The following is a 12,639-nucleotide window of genomic DNA, read 5'->3' as shown; positions in this document are numbered from 1 at the left end:
AAAATTCTTGCTTCCTTGCAAGAAATGTCCAAAACCAATTCTCTTTCACTAAGCGACACCAGAACGGCAAAAAAACGATGCCAGACTATTGTTCTGCTTGGCACAAGAAAGTTTTCAGCCAGACTGATTGCAGTATGATTGTGAGCCTCTCCTTTAAAGGACATGTTATTTTTACCCCTCCTATGCTAGTCCTTCCATCCTGCCCCTATTGATCTAATAAGTAACAGGAGGAGGTGCCAGGCATGCGACAGGAATAGAAACCAAAAAGCCCATCTTGGGTGAGCAAGGGCTGGCACATCACCAGCAGAATGGAGGAATCCAAGGTGATGGGGAAGAAAAACTAGTTGTTGTGGCCCACCAGCAGCCAATGGAGCTGTGAGGAGGTTGGGAAGGAAGATGGGCCAGTCCTGGAGTCTGGGGAAGGCTCTGATGAGGGCTCTGCCTTCGGAGTCAGACATCAGTGGGGCAGAAGAACAGCTGGAGCCTGTTCCCAGTGTGCGCATGCGCAGAAATGGCCCCTCCCAGAGGAAATAAAAGAGGAGCAAAAGGGGAGTGGAGTTTGCAGGAGACCATTAGTTCGCTTAATCCATTCATGATTCTCCAAGACACCTTGGCAATTTTTGCAAAGATCGGCCTGGCAGCTCTCCAAGCCAGATAAGGTCTGTGACCGTAAATCCTCCCTCGAAAGACTTTTCTGGATGTGAATGAGCAGAATCCACAGTCGATTAATAAAAGGGGTTTTTGTCAGGACCAGGAGTTATAGTCACAGACCTTCTTTGGCTTGGAGAGCTGCCAGGCCAATATCTGCAAAACTTGGCCAGGAGTCTCGGAGAGTCACGAACCAATGAAGCGAACTAATTGTCTCCTGCAAACTCCACTCCCCTTTCGCTCCTCTTTTATTCCCTCTGGGAGGGGCCATTCATCGTCCACCTGTGGCCGTACTCCCAAGTCAACCCCTGTTCTTTAGCTGTTCCCTTCATCTGGCAACTCTGCGCATGCACACACTAGGAACAGGCTCCAGCTATTCCTCTGCCTCACTGATGTCTGACTCTGAAGGCAGCTGATAACTGTCAGACGGCCCTGGCCCCCTCTCTGCCTCCGACACAGAGCCCTCATCAGAGCCTTCCCCAGACTCCAGGACTGGCCCAGGTTCCTCCCCAACCTCCTCACTGTCCGAATCTGCTGCCAACTACACTGGCCGCTGGCAGACCACAACAAAATGATCATCTCCTCCTTATTAATGTGTAACATCCCAAAGGTGACACGTTTCTCCAGATGTGACTTGATGAGAAAAAAGAGAGGTGGCTCAGGTGTCGGTGGCAAGTCCCAAATCTTATTAAGATCCTGCAATGAGCCTTCGTTAGAACAGTGATGGGGGGAAAGGAAGGGGGGGGGAACGAGTTAATATTTTATCTCTTATATAACCTGGAAAACACAGAGTGCTTTTTTGTTTCATCTTATTTGCTGGTTGTGTGTGATGTTTCTTTCTCCCCCCCCCCCTCTCCATGTCATCTTTGCTACTGATCTATCGGGAACGGTAAATTATAGTTTGTTCTCGGAAACGCGGCGCGAAGCGAAATACGGATGGGTTGCGAAGGGATCGACGCTGAGTGTTAACAGGCCCCCGTGCAACGGCGAGGAATTGTCTGATCGTTGTTTAAATATGCATTGATTATTTGATTTGGAACAGCAATTATCTGTGTTAAGAGACGGCGGACTCCCGAGGAACTTGTCAAATACGGGGAGATAAGGGGACAGCGCAATGAGACGGAACGAAATCGGTTAAGGGAGGGAGGGGGACATCTACTTTGTCTGGTTGTGCATTCTCCACGCAAGCTCCAGATTAGGGATGCTTGAGCTGTAATTAAGGAGGCCGGGCCGAAGGCGGAGAAGATAGAAAGAACTTCCTTTAGGAAGAGACGGTTGATGGTTCCAGCTGGAGAGAATTGCTTGAGACGGGGACCACGGTAGCGGACAACAAAACTGGAACTGAATTTGGGGGGTGCAGCACTTGTTGGCTGTGTGGTTGTCTCCAAATTCCACGACCTGAGGTGGCCGTTTTAGTAGAGGGTGATCAATTAAATCTTGGTTGTCTAAGATCTCATGAGGTTTTGGACCTCATAATTGGTTGTCGTTCCAGAGAAGTCCTCCAGTTAAAAGTTCCTTGCCATCTATCCATCCATCCATCTCCATCCATTTTATCTATTTATCTATTTATCTATTTATCTATCTATCTATCTATCTATCTATCATCTATCTATCATCTATCTATCATATTCATACTGATTCTGTCTCTCTCTCTCTCTCTCTCTCTCTCTCTCTCTCTCTCTCTCTCTCTCTCTCTCTCTCTCTCTCTAATAATATTCATAGAGTCTGTCTGCCTGCCTATCTGTATCTATCCATCCATCCATCCATCCAGCTATCTAGCCAGCCAGCCAGTATCTTCTCTATAATCTATCTGTAATCCATCTATCCCCATCCATTTTATCTATTCATCCACCCACCCACCTATCTATCTATCTATCTATCTATCTATCTATCTATCTATCTATCTATCTATCATCTATCTATCATCTATCTATCATCTATCATCTACCTACCTACCTACCTGCCTACCTACCTACCTACCTACCTCATCTATCATTTCACTCTCTCATCTATCTATCATCTATCTATCTATCTATCTATCTATCTATCTATCTATCATCTATCTATCATCTATCATCTATCTATCTATCTATCTATCTATCTATCTATCTATCTATCTATCTATCATCTATCTATCATCTATCTATCATATTCATACTGATTCTGTCTGTCTGTCTCGCTCTCTGTCTCTATCTATCTATCTATCTATCTATCATCTATCATCTATCTATCTATCTATCTATCTATCTATCTATCATCTATCTATCTATCTATCTATCTATCTATCTATCTATCATCTATCTATCTATCTATCTATCTATCTATCTATCTATCTATCTATCTATCTATCTATCATCCAGCCATCTTGGAATTAAATCCCAAACAAGCAAAGTCCGTGGTCCCCAAAGCAAACTGGTAAAATTGACACGGTTCTTCTCATCTATATAAATGCGCATCATTTGCAAAACTGCACAACGACACAATTAAACATTTGGCGTAATTAGAAAAGAGGCATAAAAATGTCAACCGTGTAATTACGAAGTGGATGCAGTTTTGCACGTTGGCATAAATTCTGTCAATTCTCCCCGGGATAATCCGTCCGCCCCCAAATTGTCAATTAAAAGAAGATGTCATTGAATTTCTATACATTTTTGTCTTTTCAAGATAACCTGTTTCCCCTCGTTTGGAAGATCTCTCAGGATTTTGACCCAATGATGGCAAGATTAATTTGCTGTTCCTATAATTTGTTGCGCATGGATTTGCTGTCAATGAACTATTTGCTCGCCTGTCTAACTTTTTTAGAGAGCAGCTCACGGATGTCATTCTTTTGTTTAGATCTGGTTGTTTGGGGAGGCATGAAATAGGGACTCCCACACACACACACACACACCTGACCCCCACAAAAACACAATTTCAAAGGGACATACAGCTATTTCAAACATGGCTGAGCTCCTCTTCCTTAGAGGATAATGGAATTAACAGAGTTGGAATGGATCTTTAGAGGTTTTCCGGAGTCTCACGGAGTTTTTTGAATATTGCATGACTTCCATGAGGCCGGTGCGGTCTAGAGGGAAACTTGCTCCCAAGGGCCTCTGCCAAAATAAGGAGAATGTCAGGGTTCCAAATAGCATCCAAAAGTAAATCAGAATCTGAGACAAAGTATTGCTCAAAGTTCCAATTTATAAAGAGAGCCATGTTGGCACATCTGGGAAAACCCGAATCTGAAAGCTTCCCGGTTTTTTCCCACCCAGTTGAAAGTTCAAGATCTTGCCCCCACACCCACAAGTCCATCACATGGTCCAATCCCTCACTACCACAAAGACAGAGTTCACCCATCCAGGTCCGGTCAGGTGTAGAGACAAAGGATGACCTTGGCTTTCTGGAAAGAATTTTGTTATGGCTAGACATAGCGTCTAACTCCGTACAATCCCCCACTCCCATTTTCCCACAATAGAAAAGGCATAGCAGAATAATAGAAAGTCTGGCAAGCCAAAGATCCAAGAGGAATATGGTTGCAGGCCTGAGAGAGAAACTTTTAACTTGGTTTTCCTAAACGCATCCCTAAACTGCAGAACTTGTCATACATTTGAATCAACCAGACAAGTGGCTGTCCAATCTATTCATGAAAACCTCCAGGGATGGAGAACCCACAACGTCTGGAGGGAGGTTGGATAATAACAGAATAACAGAGCTGGAAGGACACCTTGGAGGTCTTCTAGTCCAACCCACTGCTTAGGAAGGAAACCCTACCCCACTTCAGGCAAATGGTTATCCAACATCTTCTTAAAAACATCCAGTGTTGGAGCATTCACAACTTCTGGAGGCATGCTGTTCCACTGGTTAATTGTGCTTGCATCTTTCAATTTATATTGTTTTGATTTGTTTCCTAGTATGATTTGAGAGCTTATTAGTAACCTTGACTATCACTAAGTTTAAGGTTGAAACTGTGGGGGATTTGAGGATGTAACAATAGAGGCAGGTAGAGCATTCCAGGCATTGACCACTCTGTGGCTGAAGTCGTATTTTCTGCAATCGAGTTTGGAGCAGTTTCCCTTGAGTTTGTATCTATTGTTTGCCCGTGTATTATTGAGGTTGAAAGCTGAAGTAGTCATTGATAAGTAGGACGTTGTAGCAGACAATTTTGTGTACTACACTTAGGTCCTTCCTAGGCGGCGTAGTTCCAGTTGTCAAGCCCAAAATTTCGAGCCTGGTGGCACAAGGGATTCAATTGTGAGCAGAGGAGTGGAGGGCTCTTCTCGTGAAATACCTCTGGACTTGCTCAATTGTATTAATCTCCGATATACAGTGTGGATTCCAGGCAGACGAGCTGTATTCAAGGATCGGTCTGGCAAAGGATTGTCCAATAGGACTCCAAGATTCCTCTCGCGGAGACTTTTATGTTGCCAGTTTTTTCCCCCCTAAACTTTCCTTTTTAGTTTTCGGAGACATCTTGGCTTTAGTTCCTGAGAGTTTGCGCCTTCATTCAAATGCAGGTCCCTGCTTTGGATGTTCTTCTATTTAATGACTTCTGAATGCTTTTCTGTTTTAATATTTCTGCGACGCCAGTGCAAGCTGCTTTGAGGATTTCAACTCAAAAGAGTCTTGGCATACATTTTTAAATACCTCCGCAGATAGCTCCGAGGGTCACACCTCCTTGCTCTCTTCTGTTTCCCCCTGCAGGTGTAAATGTAATCTCCATGCCAACCAGTGCATTTTCAAGGAAGGAAGTCTCCAGTGCGAATGTGAACATAACACAACAGGGCAGGACTGTGGCAGATGTAAGAAGAATTTCCGGAGCAAGTCTTGGAGGGCCGGATCCTACCTTCCCCGTCCCAACGGTTCTCCTAACGTGTGTAAGTATGGCAGGAGAGACAGCTATGAGCTGAAGGCCACCACCAGAAGGAGAAGCATTATCTCCTTGAGGTGTAGCCTCATCTCAACCACCAAAAGCCAAAGCAGTTCCATGGGAAGCCAGCAGGGATGGAGACAGGGAAGGAACTTCATGCAGGGATGGGATTCAGCCGGTTTGGATCGGTTCAGGCAAACTGGATGCTGAGTTTGCATCTGGTTCACTGAACCAGTTGTTGCAAGGACCGGTTGGCCCCACCTGGCCCACCCTTCCCAGAAGTCTCCACGCGGCCCGTCCATCATGCCAGGTAAGTACAGGGCCTGTGTGAAAGTCCAACCCCTCTGCTCAAGCAGGAGACTCTATCCCATTTCAGGCAGATACGCAACGTAATCGGAATAGAGCTGGAAGGGACCTCCTGCCTATGCAAGGGGTTGGACTAGAAGACCTCCAAGGTCCCTTCTGACTGATATTCTACATCTATCTATCTATCTATCTATCTATCTATCTATCTATCTATCATCTATCTATCTATCTATCTATCTATCATCTATCTATCATCTATCTATCATCTATCTATCTAGGTATAGGGTTTCCTGCCTATACAGGGGGTTGGACTAGAAGACCTCCAAGATCCCTTCTGACTGATATTCTACATCTATCTATCTATCTTCTATCTAGGTGTAGGGTTTCCTGCCCATGCAGGGGATTGGACTAGAAGACCTCCAAGGTCTCTTCCAACTCTGTTATTCTTAATAATCTCCATCCATTGTTTCTGCTTTGGAGGAGAGGTGTACCCCCTCTTCTTTGTGGTAGCCCCTTAGATAGCAGTCTTTTAATTAATTGATGGATGGATTAAATTTTTATGCCGCCCGTCTGTCCTACAATTGGACTCTGGGCAGCATAATTAGGCTCCTGTCTGGACTCCTTATCTTTTTTTGACTGTCTCCTTCTCTCTCTTTTCTTCTCTTCCAGGTGCAGCTCCAAATTTTGGCAGTAAGTAAAACGAAACGATTTTTTTTAAAAAAAAAACAAAAAAAAAACACCCTCCCAAAACCGCCAACCCAACTTGAAATGCGGGAAGGCTCGCTAGCACGGTCCCGGCGGATGCCGTTTGATGACAAAAAGGAGCTTAAAAAAAAAGTTTTCCCCGTCCCTGTTTTTCAGTCTCCGTTAACATCTGTCGAAGCATAAGTCTGCCTCTCTAATTGTGCCTCGTTTCCCCGCCTGTCAAACCTCCCTCTTTAAGTACAGTTGGAAAGCTCATTGTCTTTGTCGTGCCGGTGTGTTCTCTTTACCCCCATGAGGTTTGTTAGCAAGGCGTAGAGGAAGGAAATAAAGTGTTTTTCGAAGAATGCTAGGGAGGGAGGGAGGGAGGGAGGGAGGGAGAGAGAGAGAGGGAGGGAGGGAGAGAGAGAGAGAGAGAGACGGAGGGAGGGAGGGAGGAAGGAATGGCTGTTCCTCATCGCCATCTTAAGAGCCTTGCAGGCAGTAAATTAAATTCTTATAAATCAGAGAGACTGCTTTAGATGACTGAGGTCCCCAGCCTTCGGCTGAGATGTGCGATACTTAGGAGTGAACCTAAGAATCCTCGCTATATGACCATCGTGAAGCCTGGCAAGCATTATTGTCTTTTAATGACCCCATAATCCCTTGTGGGGCGGAGTCTGGGCGACTGAATGAAGCTGAGTGTTTACTGCCCTTCCTGTTGCCAATGAGGAGTTTTGTTCAGCAGATACATTCTCATCGTGCCTGGAGAGAGAAATATCTGCCTCTACCTAGGATCGAACCCACAGAACTCCTGATTGTGAGGCAGGAGCTCCACCCCTAGGCCAGTTGGATAATGAAATCATCATCATCTTCATTTAACAATCCCACAATCCCTTGCAGGGTGGAGTCTGGGCGACTGAATGAAGCTGAGTGTTTACTGCCCTTCCTGTTGCCAGTGAGGAGTTTTGTTCAGCAGATACATTCCCATTGTGCCCAAAGAGAGAAATATCTGCTTCTACCTAGGAACAAACTCACAACCTCCTGATTGTGAGGTGAGAACTCCACTGCTAGGCCACTGCACCATTGTCGTGAAGCCTGGCATGACGGTCATAAATTGGAAAAATAGGTAAAGCAGGTTCTATTGACTGCATCTTCTTAATCTTTAGAGGTTTGAGGTTTAAGTCATTCAAATATTGGTGTGTTCATATTCTCCAATCAATACCACTGGACTCAAATCATTATCATCATGATAATGGGCAGGAGAGCCAATATAGGTAGTCCTTGACTTACAATAGTTCAACATAGTGACCATTCAAAGATATGAGAGCACTGAAAAAAAGGGATTGATGATCAAAATTCAGATGCTTGGGACCTGACTCATATTTATGACAGTCACAGCGTCCCCTGGGCTCATGCGATCCCCTTTTTGACCAGCAAAATCGGTGGGGGAGCCAAATTCACTTCACCACGTGACTCCCTTCACAACGGTAGTGGTTCACTTACCCACGGTGGCGAGAAAGGTCAAAGCGTGAGGCGAAACCATCATAAATACGAGTGAGTCGCCAAGCGCCTGAATTCAGATCCCGTCCCCACAGGAATACTGCAATGGTCGTGAAAATGGTGATAAGTTATTTTTTTCAGTGTCGTCGTAACTCCAGTCACTAAACGAACGTTGGTAAGTTGAGGGCTACCTGTGTTTCTCTTGTGTTTCTCTGCTCCCTTAAAAAAAAGAAACAGCAGTTTTTTGCCAAGTTAACTTCAGGATTATCCACTCACAAGGCTTTTTTAATTGGCTGTGGAAAATAATTTGATTGCTGGGGGAAAGGCAATGACAGGGAAATGAATTCCTTACATCTCCGCCGGAGTTTTGTTTTTGCTTCTAATGCGTCTTGCTGAAAAAGACCCAACTGGCTAGAAGGAGGCGATCCATTAAATCCTTCGCACCGCCACATTAATTTGCAAATTACGATGGTTGAGATTATACACCCAATTGAAGCCCGAGAGAAAAAAACAAGCTTGACAGTTACGGAGCGATGAGAACATTTGAAGGTTCCAGCGGACTCAAACAAAACTTTCATTTATTGGGGCTTTCAGACTCATTGGACAAATCGAAGAAGCGGCTTCGATTCCTCACCGCTCACTGAAAGCGCCCCAAAGTGTTTCGGCCCAATTGGGACTGGCGCCTGAGCTTGCTTTGCAGAAGCGCCTGAACGTTTTTAAGGAATCGGACTCGATTGAATCCCATCCTGTCTCGCTTTAGAACCAGATCCAATTGATCGGTTTTCCAATTCCCGTTGGTGATGGGATCGGGCTCAGTTCGGGTAGTAAGAATCCAATTGCGGCGTTTTAGGGGCTGCTCTTCGTTTCTAGGTCGAGCTTTGGCTAAAAGAGATCGCCTGGGAAATTTGGGTTTCTTGGATTACATTAAAGAAGCGACTCAAAGATTTCCAATAGCTCAATTAACAGACGAACAGGGTTGGAAGGGTGCCTTAGAGGTCCAGTCCCCTGCTTAGGCAAGAGACCCTATGCCATTGCAGACAAATGACAGATAATCCTAACAGAATAAGAGAGCTGGAAGGGACCTTGGAGGTCTTCTAGTCCAGTCCCCTGCTTAGGCAAGAGACCCTGTGCCATTGCAGACAAATGACAGATAATCCTAACAGAATAAGAGAGCTGGAAGGGACCTTGGAGGTCTTCTAGTCCAGTCCCCTGCTTAGGCAAGAGACCCTGTGCCATTGCAGACAAATGACAGATAATCCTAACAGAATAAGAGAGCTGGAAGGGACCTTGGAGGTCTTCTAGTCCAGTCCCCTGCTTAGGCAAGAGACCCTGTGCCATTGCAGACAAATGACAGATAATCCTAACAGAATAAGAGAGCTGGAAGGGACCTTGGAGGTCTTCTAGTCCAGTCCCCTGCTTAGGCAAGAGACCCTGTGCCATTGCAGACAAATGACAGATAATCCTAACAGAATAAGAGAGCTGGAAGGGACCTTGGAGGTCTTCTAGTCCAGTCCCCTGCTTAGGCAAGAGACCCTGTGCCATTGCAGACAAATGACAGATAATCCTAACAGAATAAGAGAGCTGGAAGGGACCTTGGAGGTCTTCTAGTCCAGTCCCCTGCTTAGGCAAGAGACCCTGTGCCATTGCAGACAAATGACAGATAATCCTAACAGAATAAGAGAGCTGGAAGGGACCTTGGAGGTCTTCTAGTCCAGTTCCCTACTTAAGCAAGAGACCCTATGCCATTCCAGACAAATGACAGACCATTGTCATCCTTCAGTCTCCAAAGATGATGGTATTGTGTTCTGGGAAGAGGTCAAAGCTGGAGTGTCCTCTCCAGAGCACGAGGCCTGGGTAGATTGATATGGAGGATAGACTGTTATCCAAGCAGCAGGTCTCCCCTCTCCATGTGGTTGAAATAGTCCAATGGAAGGGCAGAGCCGATACAGTTGGTTCCAGCTGCGTCGCAGGAGTTACCAAAACATGGTTGTACACAGTCACGAACTGCTTCCGGGACTCCGGCTCCGGATTTTGCCTGGAGGTTGACTCCTGAAGCCTTTTCCAGGAGTGGATGCAGCCACAAGGCAGTGGAGGTTTGTCATCGGAGTTTCCCTTCTCCTAGAACAGTGGTTCTCAACCTGTGGGTCGGGACCCCTTTGGGGGTCGAACGAGCCTTTCACAGGGGTCGCCTAAATCCATTGGAAAACAGGTATTTTCGATGGTCTTAGGAACCGAGACACCAATTTTATAGTTGGGGGTCACCACAACATGAGGAACGGTATTAAAGGGTCGCGGCATTGGGAAGGTTGAGAACCACTGTCCTAGAAGATGGCTCGGCCGCTTGATCTGCCGTTGGGGCGTAGAGCCCTCTTCCACCTTCCAAAACCGTTGACCGTCTTCTCCCGTAACCCTGGGAAGGGGCCCTTACGAGGTGCTCCCAGCCGGGCCAGCTGGACCAAGGTTTTTTAAGGAGGTGTTACTCCTCCATCACTCACCCTTTGTCCTGGCTTGTGACAGGCAGAGCCTGGCTTCCCAAACGTTGGGCCCAGGATGGCGGGTTTAAACGATACTAATAACAGAGTAAGAGAGCTGGAAGGGACCTGGGAGGTCTTCTAGTCCAACCCCCCCTCTCCCTCCGCTCAAGCAGGAGACCCTATACCATTCCAGGCAATTGGTCGTCCAATCTCTTCTTCAAAACATCCAGTGATGGAACAGCCATAAATTCCGGAGGCAACGGATTAATTGTTCTCATCGTCAGGACATTTCTCCTTAATTCTAAGTCAGAGGTGCGTTTCTGCCAGTTTGGCCCAGATCGGGCGAACTGGTAATGGGAGTGGCAGGAGCCTCCGCTCGCCCGCCTGGGACGCTTCTGCGTGCATGCACCCGAGCGAACAGGTAGTAACAAAAATTGGAAACCCATCACTATTCTAAGTTGCTTCTCTCCTTGATGAGTTTCCATCCGTGGCTTCTTGTCCAACCCTGAGGTGCTTTGGAGAATAAGTTGACCCCCCCCCCTCCCCTCTTCTTCTTTGTGGAAGCCCCTCAAATATTGGAAGACAGCTAGCAATAGTCCAACAAGCAAATTCTTGTTCGCGTGATACAACTAAAGGGTGTTACTGACAATTCTGTAAAGAGATGTACGTTTGCTAATTTTGCAAGAACTAAGCCGTGTCTTTTAAGAAGCATCTTTTAAGGACACCGATTGAGTGGATTGGTAGATCAGTTTGCTAATCTCCAATAGGATTCAGGTAGTCCTCAACGTTCTGTGGTCCAGTGAGTTTCGCCCCCTTTTGTCACTTGCCGTGCGATGGTTGTTAAGTGAGTCACGGCAGAGGTGAAGTGAGTATCGTTGATTGTGAAGCAAATTGGGCTTGCCCGTTGACTTGGCTTTTTGGAAACCACACACACAGATGGGACATTGCGACCGTCATAAATACGAGTCCAAGACTCTCCATTTTGATCCCATGACTACGGGGAGGCTACAGCGATCCTAAGTGTGGAGAAAAACGACCCCTCTAAGTCACTTTTTTCCCGTGCCGTCGTAACTTCAGACGGGCCCTAAACAAAGGGTCCTAAGTGGAGGAGGACTACCTGTAGTAGATGAGTAGACAAGATTAGTTGATTCATTTCCCAAGGCTGCAGAACCTACTTCCATCTGTCTTACGGGATTGACGTTCTGATTGTTTATTTATTTTTCCCCCCCTTCTGCCATCTTTATTTCTCTCTCTGATAGCAAAGGAGCCGCCCAAGCCGGTAAATAGCCGTCCAATTATCGTCCTTACAACTAGCATTTCCCAAACCACGATTAGCGCCACCTACACCACGGAATCCTCTCGGGTGCCCACCGCTCCCCTCGTTACAACGCAGCAACCAGGTGGGTGCTGAGCGTAGTTTGAGACTCCCGTCCCTAGACGAGTAGATGTAGCCTAGCTCTGAGCTTCCTTTGCCAGCTTTGGCTTCCTGCTGCACAGGTTGACCCACGTCGTGTCGGTGAGAGAGGTAAGGTGGGAAGATGCCGACACCCCTTCCCTCCCCTTCCCATGGCTTGCTAGTCTCTCCCCTCCTCGTAGGGGGATCGATGGGGAGGGCTGGATTTTTAAAAAATTGGGCTGTTGGCTGGGGCAAGGCTTCCCATTTATCAACGGGAGAGCTTGTGCCCTGGCCCAGCTAATTAATGAAGGGGAGATCAACCGTGTGCATAACCCATTAATAACGCCCCCTCCACCCGTCCCCGCTGGGGAGCAGGTGCATGGTTCTCCAAGAAGGGCTGTATTAGCGGTGGAAGAAAAGAGGATGGAGATAGATAGATGATGATAGATAGATGATAGATAGATAGATGATAGATAGATAGATAGATAGATAGATAGATAGATAGATAGATAGATGATAGATAGATAGATAGATAGATAGATAGATAGATAGATAGATAGATAGATAGATATGCATGGATGGATGGATTACAGATAGATTATAGAGAAAATACATATGGATGGATGGATGGATGGATGGATGGATGGATGGATGGATGGATGGTCCTTACTCTTTCCTGCTGAGTAGAAGGTACACTATTCTCCAAGAATGAGTTAGGAGTTATTAGCAGTGGAAGAAAGGAGGATGGATAGATGGATGGATGGATGGATGGATAGATAGATGAG

The 12,639-nt window shown here is 46.2% G+C and overlaps 1 protein-coding gene across 1 annotated transcript in view; it reads left to right on the top strand.

Moving 5' to 3' along the window:
* Positions 1 to 12,639, top strand: part of NTNG2 (netrin G2) — a 56,196-nt gene that overhangs the window by 26,389 nt on the left and 17,168 nt on the right. The window contains exon 4 of the mRNA XM_081967341.1: positions 6,470 to 6,490. Within this exon, the coding sequence (XP_081823467.1) occupies positions 6,470 to 6,490 (21 nt within the window). The remainder of the gene's footprint in view (positions 1 to 6,469; positions 6,491 to 12,639) is intronic.

The sequence above is a fragment of the Natrix helvetica genome (assembly GCF_964273705.1).
Source record: "Natrix helvetica genome assembly, chromosome: 15".
NCBI lineage: Eukaryota > Metazoa > Chordata > Lepidosauria > Squamata > Natricidae > Natrix > Natrix helvetica.
Note: the sequence above shows the minus strand (reverse complement) of the source record. Positions and strands in the feature narration are given on the sequence as shown.